Genomic DNA, 26,643 nt, shown 5'->3' with positions numbered 1-26,643 from the left:
AGTGTTGATTACATATTTTGTTTGAATTATATGCAAAATATTGAGTTCAAGTTCAGAGAAGTACACTATTCGATTTTGGCTCTACTCAAATGGCACCCCCAATAATGGTCTAGACAATTTTAAGATGGAGAAGAGAACAACGAAGATTAACGCTTGGGAATCACCAAAAGGAATAAGGCATTGAAAGGAGAACGGCTGTTGGAAATCTAGACGGACGCCAATAAGTAGCTCAATTGGAGGCAACAAATGCTCAATGCACAACACACAGGTTAGTGCTATGTTTTCGTCATCCATTGAATTGCCACACAAGTAATTTGGGTGCTTCGAAGTCATTTCGATCATTGTGGCAGAACATAAAACCAAGTGACATAAGAAAGACACCAACAAGGAACAGGCAAAATGAAGACTTAAAAATGTTTTCAAAGTTCCGACCAAAAAAAAAAAAATGTTTTCAAAGTGGGTGTACCATCAATGGCCACTTTTTTTTTTATTTTATTAATTTTAATCTTGGGGCATTGGTAATTAATCGGATGCCACTATTGCATATTCATCGCTGGACTTTGGATTATACACGATGCACATGACAGCATTGACAAGCCCCCACCTAGCCAATGAAAACCTTTGCCTTGTTTTAGCCTCCCAAAGTCTTCGTTGTCGCCACGTACGTAAACCCGCCCTCCATTCGAAGAAGATCACCGTATAATTTACACAAGACTTTTGGCTCGTCTTAACCTAATCGCTAATACTGATACAGATAGATTATTGATTAATGGCGCAGCACATTTCTGATTTCTAGCGGGAGAAAGTGACAAAATAATTGTTGCTGACTCAGCGTTCCGTAGAATTCTAAGCGGATAAACCCTTCTCTCAAACTTAAAAAAACACAAAAAAAAAAAAAAGGAAATGGAAAAAAAAAAAAAAGGAAAGGGACATCATCGACGAAGGATGACAATACACGTGGCGAGATCAGCGTGGTCCCAGAATATACCCGAGCTTTTGAGATTCTACATCTGTTAGAGACTAGCGATGAAACGTCGCCGCATACGTTTTTTTTTTTTTTTTTTAATAAAAAATATTTATTATTTATTTATCTGCGATCGTCAACTTGAGCCTCCAGACTGCTATAAATACGTACGCTATTCTAACGGGGATTCTTCACAGAAAACTCGTTCCAAGTTTAAAGTTAAAACTCATTTTTCCCTCTCCGCCATTCTCACTTCATAAACTTTCTCCGCTCGTTTCACCTCCCTAAATATCTCTCCTTTTTCATCTTTCTTTCTTTCAACACTACTCTTTGTATTTTTAACACTCCTTTTTCCTGACATTATCCACCCTCAGAATCTATCCCCTGCACCCATCCATCTATCTATATTGCCAGTTCAACTTTTAATTTTCAGCTAATCCTGGTTATAGACTTGTGCTTCCACTAAAACTCTGCAAATAAACAGAAACAGGGAAAAATATATATATAAAAAAAAAAAAGAGGACTGCAATAGATCACTAAAAATCATGTGCGGAATATTAGCAGTTTTGGGTTGTTCTGATGATTCTCAGGCCAAAAGGGTTCGCGTCCTCGAGCTCTCTCGCAGGCAATTCTTTATCCTCTTTTTTTTTTTTTTTATTTCCCCCCTTTAATTTTGACGTTAAGCTTTTATGCGTCACAGTTTTCCTTTCAACGGTGTCGTGTTTTAAATTTTAATACTGAGTTGATCATAAAAATGCGTGCGACTACTGAGCGATGTTAGACTGACCTTAACTGCGGATGTAAATGGAGGAGACGTCGTGATCATGGGAATCTCCGTCCCCGTCAACTGGGGATGTGAAAACCAGACACAGGGTGCTCCTAGTTCATTATGATTGGTTAATCTTTTATGATTTTCCAACGTGGGACCTAACTTTATTTATTTGCTCGAACCATCCACTAGCCTTGTCTGTGTCGTTGTTGCATTTGGTTGTCGTGTGACTAATCAGCGAGCCTGAAGTAACTAGCATCCATCCGGCCTCCAATTCTCTTAAATAAAATCCCAAATCATGATTAGTATTTTACCTTCTGTCCTGTCAATTTAATTAAGAACTCGCTTCATGGATTAATCGAGATGAAAATTTCATTTCATTTGATTTCTTGGAGGATCCTTGAAATTTTAACTGCAATCGTGACACTAAAAACAGACTGAAGCATCGGGGTCCTGATTGGAGTGGACTATATCAGCACGGTGACTTTTATCTCGCTCACCAGCGCCTGGCAATCATTGATCCCGCCTCCGGTGATCAACCTCTGTTCAATGAAGACAAAAGGATCGTTGTAACTGTGAGTTAATTGCTTCAGGTTTCTGATTAATTATTCTCTATATTCTTTTTTCTTTTTTGTTTTGAAATTAGCATAAGAGATTCATTTAACACTGGGGGCATGTCATGTGTATAAAAATTCAGGTGAATGGAGAGATCTACAATCACGAGCAGCTGCGGAAGAGTTTGCCTAATCACAAGTTCAGAACTGGCAGCGATTGTGATGTTATTGCACATCTTGTAAGCATCAATATTTTGGTTTTGTTGTTTTCCTTCTGATGTTAAAACCGTTGATTAAAAAAAAAAAATTTTTTTTTTTGGGTCAGTATGAAGAGCATGGAGAAAATTTTGTGGACATGCTGGATGGAATGTTTTCTTTTGTTCTGCTGGATACCCGTGACAACAGCTTTATTGTTGCCCGGGATGCCATTGGAATCACTTCCCTGTACATTGGCTGGGGCCTTGACGGTAAGATTGGGTAGCTTCTTGAATGAATTATCAGCTATAGATTAGCCTACTTTTGCAATTACTTATCCAGATGAGAGATTTTTTTTTTTCTGTTTGTCTTCAGGTTCTGTTTGGATTTCATCAGAATTGAAAGGTTTGCATGATGATTGCGAACATTTTGAGGTCTTTCCACCAGGGCACTTGTATTCCAGCAAGAATGGTGGCCTCCGAAGATGGTACAATCCTCCGTGGTTTTCTGAGGCTATTCCATCAACTCCTTATGAGCCCCTTGTTCTGAGGCGTGCATTTGAAAATGTAAGATTTCACTGTAGCATATTTGTTCCTCGTTTGAGAAGTACATGCTTAATCAAAGTAATATCAGAAAAATTTCCCTCATGGCCTGTCTTGAACGCGTAAAACGATCAAGCATGATATCCCTTGCTACGGAAATGAATGCAGGCCGTGATAAAAAGATTGATGACTGATGTGCCTTTTGGGGTTCTGCTGTCTGGAGGGCTTGATTCGTCATTGGTCGCTGCTATCACTGCTCGTTACTTGGCTGGTACAAAGGCCGCCAAGCAATGGGGAGCACAGCTTCATTCCTTCTGTGTTGGTCTCGAGGTCAGCTCCCGAACTTCCACTAAGGGAAAATCTCAATACTTTTAGTCCTTGATGGTCGAAAATCATTCTTGCTTTATTAAACAGGGATCTCCAGATTTGAAGGCTGCAAAAGAAGTTTCTGATTATTTGGGTACTGTACATCATGAATTTCACTTCACTGTTCAGGTATTTATACAAATATTGCATTTTGACCCGCGCTCAACTTTGCCGTCTGTTTCTCTTCATGAAACAATTTATCCTCATTTCCTGCTTTAATTGATGACATGCTTCCTGTCACCGTAAAGGATGGTATCGATGCAATTGAAGATGTTATTCACCACATCGAGACTTATGATGTGACCACAATAAGAGCAAGCACGCCTATGTTCCTTATGTCGCGGAAGATTAAGTCTCTGGGAGTTAAGATGGTCATATCTGGTGAAGGCTCTGATGAGATATTTGGTGGTTATCTGTACTTTCATAAAGCACCAAACAAGGAAGAGTTCCACCGAGAGACATGTCGCAAGGTACGAACACATATTTGCTTGCCAGCTGCCTAAAGTTTTGAATCAAAGCAAAGTAGAAGCAATTGTTCACTTCTGCATGTGTTCAGATTAAGGCCCTTCACCAGTATGATTGCTTGAGGGCAAACAAGGCAACATCTGCTTGGGGTGTAGAAGCCCGCGTTCCATTCCTGGACAAAGAATTCATTAATGTCGCCATGAGCATCGACCCTGAGTCGAAGATGGTATGACAACAAATAATGAGCATCTTGGATACTGGTTTTAATTTAATTAAATGCCTTTCTGAATTTGTCCTTCCACTTCAGATTAAACCAGGGGAGGGGCGTATTGAGAAGTGGATTCTTAGGAGAGCTTTTGATGATGAGGAGCACCCCTATCTCCCCAAGGTCTAAAGTTTACAATTTTCCAATATTTTGTCCGTGGATTCTCACCGATGTTTACCTCCCACTCACCTAGGCTATTTTTATCTACTGCAGCATATTCTGTACAGGCAGAAAGAGCAATTCAGTGATGGCGTAGGTTATAGTTGGATTGATGGCCTTAAAGCCCATGCTGAGCTGCACGTATGTAGTGCGCTTGTCTTTTGGCTTGTCCAGTATGAAATTGGTTTATGTCCAGGTCTAGTGGTTAATTTAGTGGGCTATTGTGCATTCAGGTTACCGACAAGATGATGCTTAATGCTGAACACATCTTCCCCCACAATACCCCAACCACAAAGGAAGCATACTACTACCGAACAATTTTTGAGAGGTCCTTCCCCCAGGTAGCTTTTCAGATTATAAAAAAAAAAGCTTTGAAGAGTAACTAGTCATTTTGATACAGAAATGAACTTAACCTCTGCGTCTTTCCTCTGTTCCACCTTGTGCAGAATTCAGCAAGCCTCACTGTTCCTGGCGGGGCAAGCGTGGCATGCAGTACCGCAAAAGCTATTGAATGGGATGCTTCATGGTCAAAGAACCTTGATCCTTCGGGCAGGGCTGCTGTCGGTGTGCATAATTCAGCTTACGAGGAGCTTCTTCCACCAGTTGCTAATGGAAATTTGGCACCTACGATGATTGACGACGTTCCACGCATGGTTGGAATACCCGCAAAGGAGCTCACAATCCAGAGCTAACACTTTGAATAAGAATATAACTGCTTGTTTGTGGTCGTGTTAGAATATGCAGGATGAGTTTTTAGTGCCCTGCTGTATGAAAGAAGTTACTATTACTATTAGGATTGTAAAGTTGAATAAAGCCATTTGGCACTATGAAAATCTTGATACAGTACTGTGGCGCAACAGTTTAGGGGATAGCTTTTAAGTTGTGCACGGAGCTGTGGTGCGATGGTTCAAGCAGCAAGTTTTGTGTTGTAACCTAATGTTTTGTAATCTATTTCTTCTGTTTTGGCTACCCGCACCAAGTACTTCTACTTTTCTTTTCTTTTCTTTTTTTTTTCCCCCATTTTGTTTGTACTTTGTTCTACATTATTGTAGACATTCAAACGCAGGAAAGTAGTGTGCAACTCCCTCCTCCCCCTCCCGCACAACTCAACCTAATGAGGCTAGAGAAAGTAGTACTCCCTACGAAGGATTTCGAAATTTTAACTTTTTAAAAATAGTGAATTTATAGTGATGTTAGCGGATTTATTTTCAAAAATATCCTCAAAATTTTAAATTTTAAATTTGAATTTAGTATTAGATATAAATAAAGGTGGGAATAACATTGAAAAAAGAGATAAAAAATAACTTTGACTTAGTAAAATGACAAGCATTTTAGGACATTTCAAAATGAAAAGTACGGTCTAGTACAAAAGGGGAGGGAGCAAAATATAAGCGTGGAAAAGAAGAGCTCCTTATGCTTGTATTGTATCTCAGATAGTGGCTGGTTCAAGTCTATCGGAACTTGGACTTCACTCCATCCTTCCAGGAGTAATAAATGAATTCGGCACAACATTTTTATGTTGCTCGAGTGCTTTTTCAAGAGTATCATCGTTTTCTAACGAGTACTACTTTGGAATAATACAAGCCTCTCTTCATGTTCTTTTGATTTTGAAATTACCTTATGCAGATGAATGGACAGTGAAAATAAATTCACTGCCAGATTTAATGAGCATATAAAGCAGTTTTACAAAATCTGTTCAATGTTAAATTTTGAATACAGAAACCAGCTCATTAACGGGTTTGGAAATGTATGAAGTTGAAAAGTTGATCGCAGATTAAGGTGGTGTTTTTTCAAACTTCAAAACAGGAACTGAAGGTATAATGGCCACTGAATTGATGGAGCTTCCATAGCCAGAGTAGAAAGAATATAAAGAATGTGGAATGACTTTCATGAGGCTCTCAGCGCTGAATTTATCAACTGCATCTAATCTTACTTCTTCCTCTGTGCACATTCAAATTAACTGAAAAGTAAACAGCAGTGCAGAGAGCAATGAAGAGGTACATGTAACAAAAAGGAAAAGCAAATAGAGTATTCTTGGAGCGAATGGGAGGAGTATGTCATATTCATGTTTCTTGGTGTTTCATTCACCTTTGCAACTCTCTTTCAATCATTTCATGCATCCTGAGGGACTGCTGCCTTTTCTTTATTCCAAATGGAGGCCGAAGCCATCATGGTACGTAGTAATGTTGCAAGGATGGGTAACATCCACCATATCCTCTGTAAAAGCAGCTCAACCACGTGAAGAGTACAATCACACACGAAGCTAAAACGTTGATGGATTGGTGTTTTTGATGATGGGCTCCTCGATGATGAATGCCTCCTTTATGCAGGCAATGATCACTAAGAAGTCGGCATCCAGGATAATCCAGATTCATATTGGGCTACCATGCCAGTCATATGAAATTCAACACACTTTCTACATTCGTTCTGCTGCAGAAGTAAGACTTGTTTTTAAATATACAGAATCATTAAATATATGGTCATATCCTTTCAGTCCAACCACCTAACTAAATGCACTGTATGTTACAAGCAGGAGAGGAGATTTCTTAGCCTCAGCTTTCCTGGGGTATAATATTGCATCAACACCTACAGAGAAAGGGCAACTGAAAAAGAAAAAAAAAATGAAATCCGAACGGAAAGGGAGAACAGAAAGGCCTAAAATGAGTTTAGAAGAACATGGCAGTGTAGAATAGTTGATTCCAAGTATCAGGCAAGCCAGGCAGGCACCAATGGCTACAATCAGCAGAATGGTCAGGATTGGCTTTCTGCTCGGGGGTGAGATCACCACTGTAAATGGAAGGGTGAGCGTCTTTCCTCATTGCTGAGAGCAAAGTAATATCAAGCAAAAATGGAGGGTAGTTCATGTCCCTCATCACTGTCTTTATAACAGTCATTTGATCCGGGTAGGTTCCTGGATAGGTTGTCCCTGTCATTGGGGATGTTTCACCATAACAACTCTTGGCTGCTGTTGCTGAACCAGTGCTCCACTCACTGGGGCTGCCACCATAAATACTCAACAATCAGTACTAGCTACCAGATTTTCTTCTATGTACCGCGACCCACATGAAGAACAGCTATGAAGAAAGTGACGACACTTGTATCAACCAATCTAGTTGCATTACCTTGAATTAACTGCATGACAAGGAACTAAATTTACAGATTTTACCACTATTCACGAGAATCTGGGAAAAAAAGAAGTCATCCCAAGACGTACACACATTTTCCCAAGAGCTTCCTTCCCTACGAAAGTGGTTCAAGTACACTCCACAGCACTATTCCAAGCCAAGTTATACCCAGTTTGTTGAACTGTGGCACCAGCAATTTCAGTGAGTGAAATTTTCTGTCCACATCCAGTCAACCGATTCAGTGATTTCATTATTATCATTTTTTCGGCAAAAAAATTCACATCATTCTGTTAATTTTGGATGCAAAAGTATTCGTGGGTTTTTTCTAACAAGCGCTCTAGTTCTTGCTAGTACGCCCAAATCACACCCAACCTATTATGTCAATGCACAAACCGACAATCATTACCCTATTTCACACCATAGAATTTCCCCACTTAATTTGACTTTTCTTAAATATTAACACCTGAATTCCATCTATATTAACGTATGTCCCAATTTCTATTTATTGTATCGGCGGAAAAGGACCGAATAATTCCATGGGACACTTTCATTAGTGTTTTGTGTATGCTACATTACTTATATCTAATCAGCTGGCATTTTCAATTATATCTATTGATCTCAAAGAAAGTCAAATCAGGCATATCGTCCTAAAAGCGCATTTATACATCCACAATGCTAAATTTAGAAGGATTTTGGGTTGTGAGCTTCTGGGTTGTGAGCTTCGTTAAAAAAAAAAGAAAACAAAACAAAAAAGGGCCACTAACAAGGTGAGGTTGGTCTTACATATGAAGCACCTGAAAAGTAGTTCTACACATTACCTTTTTTCAGCTTAGTGACTCGAGTGGAAAATATATATACACATATATAAAAAATGCAGCAAGTAGCAATTGGCATGACCTCACATATAGCTGGATTTGCCTAAATATTTAATACCATTACATTACATGCTCCACTACTATTGCTCACAGGCGGAAAGGAACAGAAAAACAAGCCACCCTTCATCATCGACAACCGACAACTTCACGAATCACAACCACAAGGATTTCGACATAGACATGTGAACATTTTTTGTTAACAAGAGAATGTGCCAGCATCGATGATTCGATGTACTTACAAAGTGAAACTACAAACACTACTGATTCAGCTCCATATTCGCAAAACAAGACCAATCAAAAGCTAAAAATGACATGGTTACAGTCTTTTGATGTCAAGGACTGTATTCTACTATTAGACTAAAGCACAAGTTAATTTACCACAGACTTCATTAGGTGAACTTAAATCATTACTACAATTTAACTTTAAACTTTGGCCCAACGGTTAAGACTTTGACAGATGCATGGGAAAGGAACTTTCGACTGAAGTATTGGTCAAGGTTGGAAAAGGCCTAAAGGGACGGTAAGGTCCCAGTGCCCAATAATTCAGCTTCAATTCCTACAAGTCCAACTTGCACCGCAAAAGTAACAGTTAGTGATTACAGCTATCAGATTCACGAGGCACCCGATGGCAATGAAACAGCAGTCTGGACTCTTTTAACACTACTAACTCTTGCCTTTGAATTCAGTACCCATAATAAGAAAAAGAGTTGTTGCAATCAAGCTGGCTGTCGTCGAACAAATAATTACTAGTACAAAGAAGGGAAAAACATACTTGTAATGCGTAGGCGAGATACTCTGAAAGAAGACCCTGGTACTGCTAGCATCAATATTTGCGTCAACCCATCTGGCCCACGTTCTCAGACCTTGCTCCAATGCAGCCAAGCGATCCATGTCTCGATACAAGCTTCCACCTGACTCCATATAGTCCCACCTATACAGAATCATTTCCCAATTGCAAACAGCCATCATCATTATCGTCCTCATTTATTATTGGTCTTAAAAATGCAGAAAGAAGAAACAGACCAATTCAAATTTTGTTTATTCTTGAAAGGGAAAAGGCATTAATTCCAAACACTAGTAATTATTAAGTATCAAATGTTCTGACCCTTGAAGAGCTCCTCTGTGAGACCACCAGTGACCTGTGTTAAATGACAGCACATCCACTCCCCTCCACGCATTACCATTTCCTCTTATGTCATCCAATCTCAGCACTCTCTTGCCTTGCATCGTATCTATGTCCACCAAATATGGTGCTCTGTAAAACGACACGGACACACCATACTCCTGCAAACAGAGCGAGCCCATTTTAGTTACCAGTCTCGAAGCTCTGTTTCTTTCACAAAGACCCCACAACAGAAACTGAATCGCAATTATTGCTTGGATAAAAGAAAAAAAAAAAAAAGAAGATATTTTTTTTGAACCATTATGGGATGGGCTTACCGAGAATTTGAAGGTTGACAGAGGGTCGCCCCTCTGATATTGAGTTGGGGAACTTGGGACCCCAGCTGAAATCATGCAAATTAGAGATTGCCATTGGTTGCGTCCCAGTGAATCGCCCACAAACATCACAGTCTTCCCTTTCATTTTTATCAGAAATTCCAGCCCGTTGAACCTAGCACCGGTTAGAACAAAGGTTACTTCTATTTCAGGGAATACACCAACAACACAAGGAATGAATTCGGAAACAGTAATACAACATGACGAGAATATTATCAAGACAGTAACTTTTTTAATCACAGTGAACTAGAAGTATGATTGTTAGTACCTGGGAGGATCACAGTTGGCTGGTTTCCAACGATATTTGAGATAATCAGAGTCGGGTCGGCCATACGCTTGACAGTTGAATTCAGGATCGATGATGGGACAAGAAGATGGATAAAAAGGATAAGTATCATCACGAACCCAGGAGCCCACAAACAAGGAGCATGAGCTCTGGTTGGCTTGGAGCATTGGCCTTCTATGGTGAGGGTGACTGTGCTGATTCCTCAAACCCACTAACAAGACTGCCGAGGCACTGTCAAATTGCAGCAGGTTTAGGCATAGAATTGTAGTGAAGCAGAAGATACAAGCCAAAAATGAAGCAGATTTTGAGTACAGAAGAGCCATGGCAGAAAGCTTTAGCTAGAAAGATAGGAAGTCTTTGTAAGTACTGCTTACTAAAGAAGAAGTGAAGAAACAGTGGGAGAGAATGAGGAGGGAAGTTTTGGAGGGAGTTGGGGGTACTTTTTACTGGTGTTGTTTTCCAGAAATGTTTCAATATAAAAAGGGGGCGGGGGTTGGGTGGTATTTTTGTTCGCTAGCAGTCTGCATTCTGCATGTGATGGATAGATAAGATGGCTCACGTGCTTTAAATATGCAGATTAATCGCTGGTGATTGGTGCCCCTGGTCATAACATTAACAGTGGCATTCTGCCACTAATGCAGAAGTGACCCCGGAGGACCATTTGCAGACAACACGATTTAAAGAACAATTAACTCTGATTATGCATCTCTAATTTTAATTTAAGACGGACATTAGCCGCCTATCGTGATCTTATGAACTGGGATTATACATTTCTGGCTTTGATTGCTTCCTTTTATGGGATTAATTCATTTGGATGTACTAATAATCCCTATGGCTTTCCTTTTCCTGGGCCCGTGACCCTGTGACAGGCATCTGTTGATCGTGGGATCCGCACAGCAGTGCATGAGCAGTCATGCTTGTAGTTTTTAAGTATTTTATTTAGTGCTCCTAATTCCCTTTGGATAATAAAATTCATCTTCTGCATATATAGGTAGGCAACATTCTTGAAGAGGAATGGCAACCAACCATGAAATGAAAGTAGGGAAATTGAAAGGGAGTGCTTAATTGCTATGAGAGGCGAAGCCAGCGTGTTTATGGGGCCAAACAAGTTGAGCACCGTTCTTAGGAGTGCACTTATTTACGAGAGGGGCAGACACAAGAGGCTAGCAGCCCGAAAAAGCCAAGGGACAAGAGTGGTTGAGGACCAAAGGTCACCCCTTACTCCCAACTGGCAGTATGCTGTGTTGTGCTTTGGAGGGAGCCGCGCCTCTAAAACTGATTCCCTTCCATTTCTTGAACTCCGGTGGAAGCAAGAGATAATGGAATACTTGGATGATGAAGAAAAGTCGAGTATCAAACCTGCCTGCCCGTCGAGGGAAACGTTCAATGCTGCCTACTGTACAAATGGAAAGACCACTTTACGTTGCTTCTCCTTGTAGACCATGGTGGCAGCATAATCCTACTTGGGGCCACCAAACCATACTGATTAAAAGTGTTGGATGTTGATTCATCATGAACCACTTCCATTCTGGCGATGCCTGCAGAGTGCAGACACTCAAATGTGAAACATGGAATCCTTGGAATGTACCCAAAAATCGAACAATGATGCACATATTGATATTGGACTGCCCCCAAAAAAAAAAAAATTGAACAATGATGCACATATTGACATTGGTTTCCAATCGGCTGTGTCTAATATTCTTTTCCAAATTTTAATAAAAAGCACCAACTAAAGATTCATGAGCATATATTAAGATCAGGGATCATTGAAAGTTGTTTCACTTTTGATTTAGGGGGTTCAGGATGATGAAGTCGTAAAAATCTAAACTTGCGACAAATACTCCTTCACGAAGTTGAGGTTGGATTAGTTGATAAAATTTTAATTGGCCTAAATTCCATGGCCTCTTTTTATCACTTGCAGTCATGACTTTTCCATCTTTTCTGTTTCTGAGGCTTGCTTTAAACTGCAAAAGCAAATCAAAAGATCTACACAAATATACAATCGAAAGTTCTCTGGCCAGTTAGCAAAGACTTGAGGGACATCTACTTGCTTCGATACCAAAGAAACGTTATAGGCTTATCGCCTTAGGACGTTTCTTGTAGAGAGCTGCCATTTTATGATGTGAGATAAATAGGGCCGTATTCCATTGCTTCTTCGGCTTAGTTTGTAGTTTCTAGTTTTCTACCCATGATAACTTCCAGAAACCAAAATGAGCTTCGAGGGGATCTACAGAGTTGAACTACTGGAATATACATGAATTAACAAGAGCCTGAGACTTGAAGTTCTTGCGACTCCTTTCTACTTTACCATTTACAGAGGAGACTGCACATTCTACACAAAAATTTGAAGCCCATCAAGAGTCAAAAAACAGGCTCACAAGATTTCTCTTGGCTCTATGACAACTGAACTTATATTTGCTCTTATCGTAGAAGGCAGTTTAACTTCCACAAGTAGCTAATCTTCTCCGTTTGTAGCACTTGAAAATGTGATTTCTTTGACCACTTGCTCCCACCGAGTACCCCAGATTAATTTCATTCTGGCATGACAAGAAATTAAAGAGAGGCGATTGGTTCACCGGTTCAGCCAGCTGGTTCACAAGTTCAGGTGGCTGGTTCACTGGTTCAGGTGGTTGGTTCACCTGCTTGCATATATAAATCAGGCAATTACTAAAGCAGGAAAATCTTATTAGGGACAGATTAAGAGATAAGTTAAATGACGAGAAGTTACCACAATAACTGAAGGAGTGACAACACTGCTATTGTTGCTGCCAATTTCTCTCAGAAGACTGCAAAACAAAAGAGATTCAAATAGAATGTGCATATCTAGCTATGAATTTGACAAATTGAAAACTAAACACTTTTATGCAATATGAACTAATGAAGACACCTGATGGAGATTTACTTAGCTTGGACTGATTGTATTCCATTGAATAAACAATTTTAGAAACATGGAATCAATTCACGCATCCCAATTCCCATGCACCCTTCACTTTGGAAATAGCCCAACTAGTCTTGCCAAAATTTACATCTACGTGCTCCTGAGGCTGAACATGCACCTTGCCAGATCCTTGGTTATTAATGGATAGAGATCTTCAAATTTGCAGCAGCATATCAAAGAAAGCAAATTTTTTTTTTTTTTGGGGACTAGTATTTTGAGTAGCTGCCACTAACTAAAATGCATTTTAGCTATTAATTATACTATTACCCAAATTCATAGGAAAAGAGAAAATCTACGTACTCTGCAGCTCCTTGATCCACCACTTCAATATCCTCAACTTGCTCTGCTTGAAGTACCTCAGAAGCAGCACCCCTGGCTTCCAAGTCATTGTCTTTTTCACCAGAATGAGGGGACAGCTTTTGCTGCACTCCTACAAAAATGATATCAAATTAGTGATTAAGTCAATTTTCTGCCCGTTGAATTAACAAGATCACCAAGCTTGCCTGTTAATTGGCTAAGTTCTGTACACTGGGTGTTCTTCAATAGTTTTTGGCACATGTGACTCCCCTGGAAATCAAGGAAAGTGCAGTCCAGAAAGTTTAATCTCTCAGATTCAGTCATCCTTGAGAACCCAAATGAGGTTTCCCAAGTGCTTAGCACACTAGGCACAGCAGGCAAAACCAGCCTCTGAACTCCTAATTCGATGAGTTTCTGGCAACCATGAGGACAAACAGATATTATAAACAGAGAAGCAATCTAGAATACAAATGATGCCACCATTCAGCAAATTCCAAAAAAGCAACCAATTACGTTGATGTTAAACTCCCCAGGTGGGTTAAATACAGATACCTTTTCAAGCTCATTCATCATAATACGGCACATTCCAAGGCGGCGATATTGAAAACGTGTGGCAACAAGGGGGATCTCAGCAACTTTCTCCCCATAGACCCTTAAAATAAGAAAGAAAAACAGAATTTCAGGAAGATTATTCAAGCCAAGTAAAATATGCAAGTTAAAGCAAAAATGTAATCATACCTTACAGTAGCCACGGTAATCAAGTCATCATCTCTTTCTAATACCACAGTATAGAACCCCTGAAAATTTAAACGGTTCAACTCTGACCTGCAGTACAAGAGAAAAATCATAAGTCCTATAGCCAGCAAAACCAATTCCCAAGGAAGTAGAAGCGCACACATGCACACAGACCCACATACATACCAAAAGAAGGGTAAAACCATAAAGCAGAAATATAAAAATTATATATTGAAAGAAACAGGCTCTTACCATCTGCTAAATATAACATCTTCCACAAGATCCCTTTTGGTGCGAGGCTCTTTCATGGGTTCAAAGCACTCATGCATTACACTGAGAGCAATATTAAGCTTGCTATAGCTTTCCATCAAATGCTCATTATCCAAACCTTCTTGATCAGAATCTTCAGCATTTTTGTACTTCAACAATGTCCAAGTAAGATTATCATGCCCCACGGGAATTGGTTTTCCTAGGAGATTGTGGAGACTCAGATGTATCTGTGCATTATGACAAAAGACAAATGTAAACACATTGAACTTGCAAGACTAGACCATAGGGAGAACATGCACCCAATGTAGACACTTGTGCTAGATTTTCTTTAACACTCCAAAGACTTGACAGATAAGTTGTGGGATACTACATAAGGGATGGCAGGGATGATCTATTTCCTATACATGATGAAAGGGTAAGTACTTAAAGCACATACACATGCCAGAAAAGCATAAAAATGTGCACACTCATAATTATTTAAAACCCCTTGCTTTTAGTAACTTTCCTGATCCAACTTCATCTCTCCAGAGAACTGACACTTGCGCCTCTAAATAATGAGTGTCCCAGGGCCACCTTATTAGACAATCCCTAGGATAAATGCAGTATAGAGAAAGTCAGGGTCCAAGTACCTGTTCACATTTTTCATTGCAAAACCAATTCCTTTCCGGATGACAGTCATGCTTAACAAGACCCTTCTTTTTTAAGCACTCTATATGATCTGGCATTAAATTGATAGATTATCAGTAAAAAGTTGAGATAATTGCTAATACAGATGAGCATAAAGATGATTGAAGAGGCATTATAATTGTCAAACATAAAATTAAGACATAAGCAACTTACACTGATGTTCACACTGACCACAGTTGATAAGCCTGTCATCTACAGGTCGTCCTGTGTCTTCATTCAATCGGCTCAGGCCACAAATTCCACAACAGCAGGATGGGCAGAACCAATCGCCATCGGGAACCTCCTGCTTATGTGATGTTATTAACAATTCCAAGTACTTGCTATAAGGTGATAAAGACAGAGATAAAGTATAACAGGTCTTGAGAAGCATACCTTTAAACCCAGGCAAATTGTATGAAAGGATGATGGACACTGATCACATAAGACCAATTCGCCACCATAGTGACAGACAGAACAAATATGGTCATTGTGAAGACGATGACCCTTCATTTCACGAGGTTCTGACCTTATTTTTCTTTTATTCGTCTCACCTTTTAGTTTCAACAGGCACTGAAATATTGACCTACCATCCTCCAAAAATATATTTGCTGAAGGTCTATGATAATTGCTGCCAGCATGCGCCTCAAACTTGCTGAGAGTAAAAACTTTTTGGCAGCAAGTGCATTTGATTCCTTCACGGGTTATTTTTCCTTCTTTCATGACGCGGCCATCCTTTTTCCCTCGGTAATGCACTTTTGCTCTTGGTAAAACCACATTATTATCGATCAACCAAGATAAGGTAGTCCTAGGAGTCTGGTGAATTGAAGGAGAAACAACTGATTGCCGAGCTCTTTTACTTGATCGCAACACACAGGAAGACATTTCTGCATTCACATCATCTCTTTGTTTGGCTGAAGCCTGAGATTCTTTAACATCATCAAGCAAATATGAGTCCTCATTTTGGGGGCCTGTGTGAAGAGCAGCCAAGGATTGTTGTAGCAAGCAATGGTTTCTCTTCCTTTCTGGTCCTCTAATTCCATGACATTTGACTTGACCTTGTTGAGCAAGTTGCTTTGGCTGTGATGTTTTTGAAGATGACTCTATTAGCAGCTGTTTTGACAGATCATCATTCACATGTCCTTCTGATACCATAGCATTTGATGGAGGAGATGGATCTGTCAAAGTCAGCTGGACTCCACATTCTTGGCTTGCAAATGGTTCCTTGATTTGTTTACTGTTATAAGCATCATTACTAAGATGAATTCTCCCTTCAGTTACGCACCAGTGGCAGGCACTTCGAAGAGAGTAAAATTTTTTACCGCATGGGGATCCATACCTCATCTCCTTCTTAAACCCCTTTGGTTCGAGATAGAACTTCCAACCCAGAAAGGATAGGTGCCTTTTAGCCTTTAAAGCCATAATACCACCCTTTGCACCATTCTGTCCATGATAAGTTGTCCCTCCCCAATTTGAATAGTTCAGCACAGCTTCAGGACAATTATCGCGTTCAAAATAAACAGGTTCAGAACAAGAAAGCACTTTCAGTGCCCCAGTGTCTGCTTTTGGGATCACAGTTAATGAAGATGAGACCGAGCTTTCTACAGGATAATCACTGTTACTTTCATCATCTTGGCATATCCGGGAAGGAACATCTGATCCAGGTTGCAATCTCAGACAAACCTGATAGAGTGAATAGTGAATCTCACCTTCGGGGGAGATGTATCGCATTCGAGTTACTGCTTTATCTCTTGCAAACTGAATTTTCCAGCCCAAGTATGAAATATGCATCCTAACTTCCAACGTTGAAGCAGCCCGAGATTTATAGTTCAACTTACGCTTCTGAATATAATCAGTTACTGAACCAGGGCAACATGCAGTTCCTGGAACCATGTCGATTCCAGCAGGAAGCCACTGTAGCTTTGTTCTATCGCCTGAAGCTTTCAGCTTCCCATTCAGCTTGTCGGAGCTCGTAGGGCACCTTCCACTCTTTGCACCTGACCCAGCTTCAGGACTGTGATCTGGGTTGGGAGGTAACCCTGAAAAAGCAGGAGCCTGAACACAGGGTAGTTCATTGGGTCTTTTCATTGAATGAGTGGAGTTATCCATTTCTACCCAGCCGATACAAGCCAAAGCATTGGGAGCATTTTGCTCTTCGGAAGGGTTCAAATCAGCAGACAGCGCTGCGTGAGTTTCCAACTGGCAATTAGTTCCATAGGGAACAATAGCCATAGTGTCAGAAAAAATGCTTTCGGGGTCAAGAATTGCATCAAGTGCATTTGCAGAGAATTCAAATAATGGCTGGCCTTCCTCTGTCGAGTTTTCTGAAGAGTTTAGTTCATGAAAAATTTGCTTCACAGTTAGCTTATAACTCGTGGATAGAACTTGCAACAGCAGTTGTCTCCAAATATCCCTTGAAGAGGACGTCCATTCCTTAAGTTTGCCAAATTCCATTTTGACTCGTATTTCATACCAAATTTGCTTCACTGAAACAAGAAGAGGCCACTCTAGCTCAACTTCCTCAATCAATTCGAGAAGCAACCAATTGCCTCGAGGTCTCCATTCATCAGTAATGTCATCCCACTCCCGAGTGATGCGGAACGTCTCTATTTGAGCCTTAACTTCGTCACCCATATCCGGAAAGAAGACTTTCCGCTGATCGGAGCCATCCTCATGGTCAAAAATCACACCTTCCCACCAGGCATCCTGTACAAACACGTCGACACACTGTCCATAATGAAGAGACCACTTTTGGAAATCAACCGAAGGGGGCAATGGCCTTATATTGCCACGGCAACAATTGCTTGTCGCTTGATTCCCACGAACAAGCCCATCCAGCGCAGGACTCACCTTTACCCATTCAACCAAACGTTCAGAACCATCATCATTTAAGATTTCATCATACTTGATGCGACGACGCAATTCTCCACATCCAACCACAGTTCCAGCATGCCAAGAGCCCAGAAACCCCTCTTCCGTACTCCTTACCTGCACCACAATTACGAGGTCAAACACAGCCACTGACTCCCGATGACAGTGAAATTGCAGAAGACGCTCCCATACAACAAAGCAGGTACTTTTGACACTCATGCAACCGAAAATCAATCACTTCCCACACTAAGGGGGGACAAAAAAAGGTAAAAACAAAAACAAGCGCGCATTACTCTAACTAATATTAAAAAAAGAAAAGGGAAAAATAGATGAAAGGTGCTTAACTCTTAACCCTTTTTAATTTTGAGTCAAAGATGAGGCATTGCATGTGCAATTAAGCTCAATCAAGAAAAGAAAATTATTGATTACCTCACATAGAGCTCTCCAGTTAACAGAATATCCACTTGATCACTTCGCAAACAAACAAAAGCCAACATGCAACCGGTCCCTGTGCCTTAACATAGCCTTCCCGAATGCTTACTAAACAGGAATACCCCAAAACCACACAATGCCAGTAAAATCAAGCCCCGGAGAGACAATTCTTGTAAACGTCATCAAGAATTGAAAAACAACAAAAACATCCTAAACCCAATTGTAAAAAGACAAGAGCCCACATTCGAGAATCAAAATTTTCATTAAAAAAATTAAATAAAATTACCCAAACACATGAACAATGATGCAGGCAATCAGATAACCAACGAAAAAAAAGAAAAAGAAAAACAACATGAGCAGCATTACCTCAACTTTATCATGGATGAGAATCTTCTTTTTCCCGTTAATCCTTTTCCTCTTTTTCTTAGCAGCGGCTTCATCGCTGAGGGCCGCCATGATTAGCTTGGAGGAGCGCGCAGGTTTTAGTGTGGGGCAAGTTGGAATTGTGGGGGGGCTCGGGTTTTGGGCTCGGTTCTTCTATACTTCTACATAAATACAAAGAAATACTTGGCAGTGGTACTAGTTTATAATGCGTCCGATTCTTGTAGTTATGTAGTTACAATACAAGTGTGTGCGCGCAAAAAGCTCGGATTTTGGCAGCTATTTTTATTTATTTTCTTATTTTTCTTTTATCGATAATTGATAATTATTCTTCTTCCATACTTGGTTACCAAGTAAGTAGTACCAGTCTAGCAGATGACTGTTTCTCCTTCTTCTCTCTTTTCCCTATCTAATCAAAGTGTTTTCTTTTTCTTTTTTTCTCTGTCTTTGTTTGATTTGTATCCAATTTGGGGGCATTATAACATAAAGGAAATCTTTTAGAAAAAGTGTGATTGTGTGGGGTCCCAGCTTGAGGTGAGGAGGATTGGTGGATTTAAATACAGGAAAGAACAGAAAAAACCAAGTGTACAACTATGACTATTTTTATTATTATATAATATTATAAATAAAAAAGAATGGTTTATGGTGATCAACGTAGGGTGTGACGCGTTGCAGGAGAATGTTGGACCGTCCGATTCCACTTTGCACAAAATTGTATAGTAATTAAGTACTTTGATTCGTGGGCGCTTCTCTCTCTCTCTCTCTTTTAAAGTTTAGCAATTTTTTCTTAAGTGGGCACTCTTAACTTGCAAGTGTTTAGACGTTCGTTATGTGTAATTAAATATACAAATAAATATAATTAAGTGTATAAACAAGTGTTCACTAAGAGCTCATGAGAAAAAATGCTACTCCCCCCGTCCCACTTTGATAGTCTTGTTTTCCTTTTTCGTCTGTCCCAAATTGTAGTCCACTTTCTCATTAAGAAATGTAGCAATCTTTCAAATTGTCTAAAATACCCTTATTAAATATCTTGTTATTAATACATTGTTATTAAATACTAACCCACTACATTGAATACATTGAACTTTTCCAATACTAACTCATTAGCTGTAACTGATATTAATTGGCACTCTTCGTGATTAGCATAAGGGTATTTTAGGAAATTATTAATCTAAATTTATGTTTCCAACCAAATTAATTACACTTTCTTAATCTGTGTGAAAAAAAAATCAAGACTAACAAAACGGGACGGAGGGAGTACTATAATTTATATAAGCTCGGTTTGGATTGCCATTTACTTGGAAAACTTCTGGATAATGAGTTTTTAAAATTTATATTACAGGGTTCTGTTTGCTAGGGCATGTAGGTTTTCAAAAAAATTATATCTCTAATACGCATTTAAAATTACCAAATGAATATGGTATAGTGAAATATTTTTAAAAACTAAAAACCCTAAAAAAAAAAAAAAAACCTATTCAATCAGAGCTGTATACAACCTGCTAGCTAGGAAATGAGAAAAATAAAAAGTAATATGACTGTAATGAAAATGTTAGATACTCCTCATAATTTCCATTTGTTTCTTTTCTTTTTTGCCTCAAGAATGGTAGAGGAGCATTATTAATTATACAATACATTCGATCTACTCTAAAATGTCATTTTCTACTGTAAATATTTCTAATATTGAGAGGGGATGAACATGAGTAGGAAAGATAGACATATAAAAGGAAAGGCAAATCATGGAACGCAACATGAGATAAATTAAAAGGGGTTGTTTGGATAGAATATTATTTGAAATAATTACTGTAGCATTTTTTATGATGTGATGTACGTAAAATAAAAAAAGGTCAAATACGATTCTTTATGATTGGTTTACAGGTTGAATTGGAAGATATAACCTAAAGACATGTTTTAAGAAGTTGAGTGACATTTTTAGTTGAAAAAAAAAAAGTTCAATGACCAAACAATGCTATATTAGGTAGTTTGGTGAATATTTTTTCCATTCACTCAAAAAAAAAAAAAGGAAAGTTAATATGTAGTACTAGTATTCTTAAGGAGTTTTACATTAGAAAGGAAAGCTGAGATATGGGTCCTTAATCACATTTGCGGTATTATTATTATTATTAAAGTAATAATTGATAACGTATGGCGGTAAGAATGCATAACGGACAAGATCAAAAACCAGAGATTCCAACCCCAAAAAAAGAAAAGGAACGCCGCCTTCAAGCATGACATGCAAATGGCGTTGCTCGGCATTTCCACCAATAGAAGACTGATTCTCCTGTTTTTGAAAAATTAGAAGCGAATATAGTGGAAATGAGAAATATGTTTTGACAAATTAGAATAACATAATAGTTCCCTTTTGAGTAGATATCGAGAATACTAGCAGTGTTCCTAAAAGTTTTAATATATGTATATGTATGTATATATATCATGCAGGAAAACGGATTTCACAGTCTTTAAGGCTTGAATTAGAATCTTTGTATTTTTTCATTTAGTTTTTTTTTTTTTTTAAAAGAAGAGCAACAGTATTGAAACTCGAATTACCACCGCCTTGGTGATTCAAACTCGGGACATTTGTAAAGGCGTGTCAATGGTAGATAACGACTTTGAGTATGCGTATAATTTCCGGCCTTATCAGAAGTCTACAGTCTACCCTGTCGTCACTTTCTTTGATATAAAAAGCACAGTATGCGGATTTATTTCTGAAACTGGCCTTGGCAACCTTTCTTCTACTTCTAGGAACAAAACAGCAATAATATATACATACATATGCGTGAAAATAGTAAAGCAAATTTGGTCATTGCCATCAGACTGGAGGGAGCAAATAATTCTCCTTTTGAGTTCTGGAATCTCGAAATACCGTATCATATTATCATATCAAGATGGTAACGAAGAATCCCAAGACGCCATATCTCTATCACTATCATGAAAATATTCTAATGAAGCACCCACAGCAATAATTGTGACATGCAATCTCTTGTCCCTAATCTTACTTTTTTTTAAAAAAAAAAAAAAATTCCTTTTCCTTTTCTTCTTGTTAATATCCAAATCTACGAGTCTTTTGAGTTTGCATTGCACCAATAATTTTTTCGAAAATTTTTGGCAACTAGAAAAAAAAAAAAAAAAAAAGTAGCCATCCCGCCGCCCCGTTTATACTCCTCCGCCCGTCTCCGCTTCCTTCCCTTCCCCCCGTCCGTCCCCCCATCTAGCCCTTGCTACGGCAGCTGTTTCGCCAAGGCATCCCATAATTCAGTTGCCCGATGAGTTTACAAACGTATATGGTGTCAATGATTTTTTTTTTTTTTGAAGCTATTTATTATATTGTGTTAATGATTGAACATTGGTTTCTCCGATCCAATGATTGTCCTTTTCTTTTACATTCCAAGTATTATGCCAAATTGTCAAGTTCAGTCTGCCGGCAGAGTGCTAACATATCGCGACTTTTATGGACCTTGCAATGAGAAAGATTAGAGATGCTTACTTATTTGAAGGAAATAAAGAGGAGAAAGCAATTATTATTATTTTTTTTGTTAAAGATAGGAGAAATAATATAATAGTACTTACTAGTAATTTATAAGAGAGTGAGTGGATAAGAAATTCTCTCCTCCTCCGCTCTTGGAAGCCAGATACGACACCTAACCATGATGACCAACCAAATTGGAAAAGAGAACATTCTCTCCAAACCGCAGCTTCTCCAGACCGCATCGAGAGCTAAAAAGCACGACAGAGAATGAAACCAAAACAGAAGTAGCTAGAATCGCGAAAAATGCCAATCCAACAACCTGTCTCCAACCAAAAACAGAGAACAGAGAAGATTGATTTTGACTGGCACTTCCAGAATGTGCTCTAAGACTAAAACGTCTCGCTGAGCTTGAACTTCTGGAGGCCGATCTTGAATCCGACGGTCTTCAAATCTCGTTGCACTTCAGCTCGAAAATCAGCATAAGTGAAGGGCTTGTACTTGGAGCTTTCGATAACGGTGTCTTCGTATGGGAGCACAAAATAGCCCACCGAGATTCTTTCCTTGTGCTTGTTCACCTTCACTCTGTGCTTGGCACCAATATAATTGTCATCGCTCATGGCCTAATAATATTTATATATAAATATATTAAAAAAACAAGAACAAAAACCATCACCGGTGGGAGTTTGATGAGTGAAAGAATTGATGATGAAAATGATGACCAAACAAAATCACTACTAGTAAATTCATTCGATTCAATTTATATAGGCCAGGATAGGATTATGGATCACCTGCATCATGTCGCCGAGGTTCACAATCAGGGAATCGAATTGAGGCTTGACGTCGAACCACTGATTATTGGAGCAGACTTGAAGTCCACCGACTTCATCTTCGTGCAGAATGGAAAGCACAGAACTGTCAGTGTGGACATCTATGCCCCATGCTCGCAACTGCTCTGCCTCGAAGCAGCATGGGTAGCGATGAACTCGTAGGTGTCCCGTTGCTGTCGACAGATAAGCTCTTGTACGTTCAGAATCCAATTGGAGATTCTTTGCCAGAGCCTCGAAAATTGTCGTAGCCAGCCTAGTCTGGTGCCTCCCGTATTCTTCCAGCAAGCACCTACAAAAATTGCCACAGCCTACCTGGTCCTTTTTTAAGATTTTCACTATCAAAAAAAAAGAAAAAAATGAAAAGCGCTACTCGTTCCTTTTAAAGGCTAGCTGTAGTCGTAAAGCTACTCTTCCCAATGAAACACGTCGTGATGGGGCAGATACGAGCTTCTGTTAATGCAGTTTATTGATTGATAGCACTAAAACATGATTGGATGCTCGCGTTCCCTCTGCTTTTCAGTCAGTCCCCCACTTGAAGTTAAATCATAAATGTGAAGAGATTCGCTACAAAACCGCAGCTCTCTTGTTTTCGTAATCATCTTGCCAACCTAACTTAGTGGAGTGGACAAACTAACTACCATACAATTTTGCTACATCTTCCACTTCCTTCACCTAAAAAAAAAAAAATTTACTGCATGAAAGAGGACATTTTAAACTGGGAGCTCCATTCTCAAATTGCTGACTCTCTAGTACTGTACTGACTATTCTTGGCCACCACACGTTAACGCTCATCTAAGACTCTCCGTGAAAAAAAAAAAAAAAAAAAAACCAACTTTAGTGAGTCAAATATCTTCAGTGATTTGATTTAACTAACTGTCAAATCTCAATCGTCAACCTGAGTGACCAAACTAAAATGTTTTATTTTTTCACTACGAATTTATTTGCCTATGGCCAACATACAGAAGTAAGCAACAGGCGATGGAGTCCACATATTACGGCTGAAAATTTTTAGAATCTAGTATTGTCTGTTGATTCATTAGTCTTCGTTTATTATTATATAATCAATCTTTAAAACGAGGGTGGTTTCAAATTCAATTGTCACTGTCCTGTCCTCTTCACGCAATCAAGCTTCTTAATTCTCGTCAATCCCCTTCTAAAAGCGGTTCAGGAGAGCATTTCTGGCCAAGTTCCAAAAAAAAGAGAGAGAGAGAGAGAGAGAAAAGCAAATACTACGGGTGGAAATGTGTACTGAGTAGTAAAAGACAATAAAAATCTTGAACGTGACAAACCAGAGCAGAAAAGAAGCTGTTAATTGGAATGATGGTGGGAAAAAAGCAGCTAACCTGAAAGAGTCGAGCATAGGATCTTCATATTGAAGCTGGGATAATGGAGTTAAAAGAACATGAAAACCTTCGAGCCAGTTGAAGTTCTGGCTCTGGGCACGAGCATCTCTTTGTATGACAACACCAGATGGGGTGAGGCCAGGGGTGCCCCAAAAGTAGGATATGGGAGGGGTGAAAGAGGCTTGCTTGGATTCATAGGCGAGAGAAAAGAGCTTTTTGGCGTGGTCATGAAGTTTGTTCAAAAGGGTCAGAGGAATCCCGTGGTTGATCAACCGAAACATACCCCACTCTCTACAAGCTTCATCCAGCTGCTTCTGGTTTATGCACTCGGAATCTATCACAGGAACGGGGTCGAAATCTGGAACTTGTTGGTTGAAGAAGTCGTCAGAATCGGGGCTGGGGAGGGTCGGGCTTCTCCTTGGGCGGAACAACGGAGGGTAGGAGTCGTACTCGGTCTGAGACATGACGTTTTCGAGAATCTCTCGAGCAAAACTATGATAGATTCCTCAATCCTTAGGCACGAAATTTTTATTTGTACTCATCAGTGAGTTTTAATGACGTAGTAGTATTAGTATTTTATTCCGGGCAAAAAAAAAAAAGAGTTTTATTGACACGTTATTTTAGACAGAGAGTCGCAACTATAACTTTTGCGTCTAAATCAGAGGATTAGATTAGATTAGACAGTAAAAAAAAAAAGAAGAGATTGTCGGTAGAAAGTTTTGAATTTAAAATCTTTCATTTATAAAAAATTACAAAAGAAAAAATCACTTAATTTCTAGTTACTGTCCCATATTAGAATGCAAGACTTGTTAAAATGTGTTTAATTTCTACCTTCCCATATGTGGTTAGGGTTGGAGCTCAACCAAATAGCTCGGCTCGAGCTCGCGAGATACTTGGTCAGCAGCTCGAGTTCGGTTGACCAAGCTCGAGCTCGAGCTACTCGTTAGAGCTATCGAGTCGAGCTCGAGCTTGGAATATAATACTCGAGAGCTCGACGAGCTCTATCGAGTTTTTTATAATATATATTTTAATTTTTATTATTGTGAAATGTTAATAATATCCTTCATTTAAAATTATATATAAAATATTAATTTTTATTACTTGAGCTCGAATAAGCTCAATTGAGCTCGATTTGAATTAATTACATTTAATTAAACTTGAGCTCGAGTTCCATAAATCGATGTCGAATTAGAGCTCGAGCTCCAATTTTAAAAGCTTGATGAGCTCGAGCTCGAGCTTAGTTATTTTGTCTCGAGTCGAGCTCGAGTAGAGCTCGACTCGACTCGACAGCACCCCTATATGTGGTAAGCTATTATTGACAGCTTTGGGCAAAGATAAAACTCAAACTCAGGTTTGGTGCATGAATCCCTTCCTATCTAAAAAAAAGTTTGGTGCATGAAGCAAGTTACTTTTGGAAACTGAAATTCTGCAATAAATAGTTCACGTACGATTAATTAGTGAGTCGGGTTGGATTATGTCATCATCAAACCAATGAGTATGGAAAATGAAAGTTAAAACCACTTAAAAACAACCTCAACTCACTTTTACTCACTTGCCCTACTTTATTTTTAAAATTCATCAAGGAAAATAAAGTAGTACGATATGCTTTGATTTAGACAAGGAAATTTGGGTCCTTTTTTTTTTTTTTTCTCTCTCTAACTCCACTTCCAAGCCACAAAGTTGAAGAAGCGGAAGGGGCCGCCCCTAATTATTCGTGGATCTTTGACACAACTGTCGTGGTCCCATTGTAAGTGTGACCAAGCACATCACCAGTACACTAGTACGTACCGCGTAGAAACTCGTAAACCGGGGAAAGATAGAGACATGAATCACAAGTTTCAGGATTCGCGGGGAGTCGTTACGAGGATAGAGATCTTCGCCACAGAACAGAAGAGATGTGTGGAAGTGGAAATGGACGGTGGAGGAGGAGAGCTTCCCGTCGCGGATTGCCACTTGCCAACGCAGAGGAGCTCCTGTGCAAAGAGGACAGTTGGCGATGGAGTGGTATATTGTATTTGTAAAGTCCAATTTACCTTTGATTTTGTATATCAATAAATATATATATATCAGGGTTGCTTTTATTATTTTTTGGGGAGAAAAATTTCTGAGGATAAAGCTCCCAACAGTCAAGATTCAAGAAACCAATAGGAAAGGTTTGTGGGGCCAGTAGTGGGGAAGATACACATACAGTAGATCCGAATTGACCGACTCCAATGGCAATTGAGGAAGCGGAGCGTGCTGAAGTCATCAGATTCAGAAACGGCTGCTGCCTATTTATTTTGTTGCCTATTCTTGCGACTCGGTTGGTTTGAGAAGATTTCTAGTTAGAGTTGAATTGGATTGTTTGACGGTCAAGATTTG

General features: G+C 39.3%; 4 protein-coding genes across 8 annotated transcripts; 1 reads left to right on the top strand and 3 right to left on the bottom strand.

Moving 5' to 3' along the window:
* The first annotated feature begins 1,157 nt into the window (after positions 1 to 1,157).
* On the top strand, positions 1,158 to 5,248 carry LOC113730673 (asparagine synthetase [glutamine-hydrolyzing]). The gene is made up of 13 exons (XM_072079461.1): positions 1,158 to 1,589; positions 2,170 to 2,308; positions 2,431 to 2,526; positions 2,613 to 2,754; positions 2,858 to 3,048; positions 3,193 to 3,354; positions 3,439 to 3,519; positions 3,639 to 3,860; positions 3,947 to 4,081; positions 4,163 to 4,243; positions 4,334 to 4,420; positions 4,513 to 4,620; positions 4,726 to 5,248. Exons 1-13 carry the CDS (start codon positions 1,510 to 1,512, stop codon positions 4,969 to 4,971), a joined length of 1,770 nt encoding a protein of 589 aa, XP_071935562.1. The 5' UTR covers positions 1,158 to 1,509; the 3' UTR covers positions 4,972 to 5,248.
* Positions 5,249 to 6,767: 1,519 nt separating this feature from the next.
* LOC113730666 (protein PMR5-like) lies at positions 6,768 to 10,528 on the bottom strand. 3 transcript variants are annotated; one of them, XR_011840314.1, is made up of 6 exons: positions 10,045 to 10,528; positions 9,720 to 9,891; positions 9,385 to 9,563; positions 9,052 to 9,210; positions 7,446 to 7,619; positions 7,240 to 7,353 (listed from the first exon to the last, which is right to left on the bottom strand). XR_011840314.1 is itself a non-coding variant. In XM_027255513.2 (5 exons), exons 1-5 carry the CDS (start codon positions 10,383 to 10,385, stop codon positions 6,946 to 6,948), a joined length of 1,182 nt encoding a protein of 393 aa, XP_027111314.2. In that variant the 5' UTR covers positions 10,386 to 10,525; the 3' UTR covers positions 6,768 to 6,945. The 3 variants fall into 3 exon arrangements, 2 of the variants coding, with proteins under 2 accessions (XP_027111314.2, XP_071935568.1); XM_027255513.2 differs by lacking the exon at positions 7,446 to 7,619 and having other exon boundaries at positions 6,768 to 7,276; positions 10,045 to 10,525; XM_072079467.1 differs by lacking the exon at positions 7,240 to 7,353 and having other exon boundaries at positions 7,430 to 7,619.
* Positions 10,529 to 12,185: 1,657 nt separating this feature from the next.
* On the bottom strand, positions 12,186 to 18,800 carry LOC113742892 (uncharacterized). Its single transcript, XM_072079460.1, has 11 exons — positions 18,635 to 18,800; positions 15,362 to 17,953; positions 15,143 to 15,272; positions 14,932 to 15,020; positions 14,285 to 14,529; positions 14,036 to 14,122; positions 13,850 to 13,949; positions 13,504 to 13,711; positions 13,301 to 13,430; positions 12,791 to 12,848; positions 12,186 to 12,701 (listed from the first exon to the last, which is right to left on the bottom strand). Exons 1-11 carry the CDS (start codon positions 18,722 to 18,724, stop codon positions 12,501 to 12,503), a joined length of 3,930 nt encoding a protein of 1,309 aa, XP_071935561.1. The 5' UTR covers positions 18,725 to 18,800; the 3' UTR covers positions 12,186 to 12,500.
* A 2,869-nt stretch (positions 18,801 to 21,669) lies between these two features.
* On the bottom strand, positions 21,670 to 24,805 carry LOC113730658 (gibberellin 2-beta-dioxygenase 8-like). 3 transcript variants are annotated; one of them, XR_011840311.1, is made up of 4 exons: positions 24,283 to 24,804; positions 22,901 to 23,228; positions 22,214 to 22,732; positions 21,670 to 22,100 (listed from the first exon to the last, which is right to left on the bottom strand). XR_011840311.1 is itself a non-coding variant. In XM_072079454.1 (3 exons), exons 1-3 carry the CDS (start codon positions 24,744 to 24,746, stop codon positions 22,587 to 22,589), a joined length of 900 nt encoding a protein of 299 aa, XP_071935555.1. In that variant the 5' UTR covers positions 24,747 to 24,805; the 3' UTR covers positions 22,149 to 22,586. The 3 variants fall into 3 exon arrangements, 2 of the variants coding, with proteins under 2 accessions (XP_071935555.1, XP_071935551.1); XM_072079454.1 differs by lacking the exon at positions 21,670 to 22,100 and having other exon boundaries at positions 22,149 to 22,694; positions 24,283 to 24,805; XM_072079450.1 differs by lacking the exon at positions 21,670 to 22,100 and having other exon boundaries at positions 22,149 to 22,732.
* Between the last annotated feature and the right edge of the window lie 1,838 nt (positions 24,806 to 26,643).

This window comes from Coffea arabica, chromosome 1c, assembly GCF_036785885.1.
Source record: "Coffea arabica cultivar ET-39 chromosome 1c, Coffea Arabica ET-39 HiFi, whole genome shotgun sequence".
Lineage (NCBI taxonomy): Eukaryota > Viridiplantae > Streptophyta > Magnoliopsida > Gentianales > Rubiaceae > Coffea > Coffea arabica.
The sequence above is the reverse complement of the archived record's forward strand: the minus strand, read 5'-3'. Positions and strand labels throughout refer to the sequence as shown.

Bases quoted from the DNA above. Each gene is read 5' to 3' on its own strand.
- LOC113730673 (XM_072079461.1), top strand. From the start codon at position 1,510: ATGTGCGGAATATTAGCAGTTTTGGGTTGTTCTGATGATTCTCAGGCC. The intron at 2,527-2,612 runs GTAAGCATCAAT...TTTTTGGGTCAG, and splicing joins GTGATGTTATTGCACATCTT to TATGAAGAGCATGGAGAAAA. The intron at 3,355-3,438 runs GTCAGCTCCCGA...TTTATTAAACAG, and splicing joins CCTTCTGTGTTGGTCTCGAG to GGATCTCCAGATTTGAAGGC.
- LOC113730666 (XM_027255513.2), bottom strand. From the start codon at position 10,385: ATGGCTCTTCTGTACTCAAAATCTGCTTCATTTTTGGCTTGTATCTTC. The intron at 9,564-9,719 runs GTAAGCCCATCC...CTCTGTTTGCAG, and splicing joins TGTCAACCTTCAAATTCTCG to GAGTATGGTGTGTCCGTGTC. The intron at 9,211-9,384 runs GTCAGAACATTT...GATTCTGTATAG, and splicing joins CACAGAGGAGCTCTTCAAGG to GTGGGACTATATGGAGTCAG.
- LOC113742892 (XM_072079460.1), bottom strand. From the start codon at position 18,724: ATGGCGGCCCTCAGCGATGAAGCCGCTGCTAAGAAAAAGAGGAAAAGG. The intron at 13,431-13,503 runs GCAAGCTTGGTG...TCATTTTTGTAG, and splicing joins AGAACTTAGCCAATTAACAG to GAGTGCAGCAAAAGCTGTCC. The intron at 12,702-12,790 runs GTAACTTCTCGT...ATATGCAAGCAG, and splicing joins TCACTCCTTCAGTTATTGTG to GTGAACCAACCACCTGAACC.
- LOC113730658 (XM_072079450.1), bottom strand. From the start codon at position 24,746: ATGTCTCAGACCGAGTACGACTCCTACCCTCCGTTGTTCCGCCCAAGG. The intron at 23,229-24,282 runs GTTAGCTGCTTT...CAATTTTTGTAG, and splicing joins CCTATGCTCGACTCTTTCAG to GTGCTTGCTGGAAGAATACG. The intron at 22,733-22,900 runs GTGATCCATAAT...AAATATTATTAG, and splicing joins ACCTCGGCGACATGATGCAG to GCCATGAGCGATGACAATTA.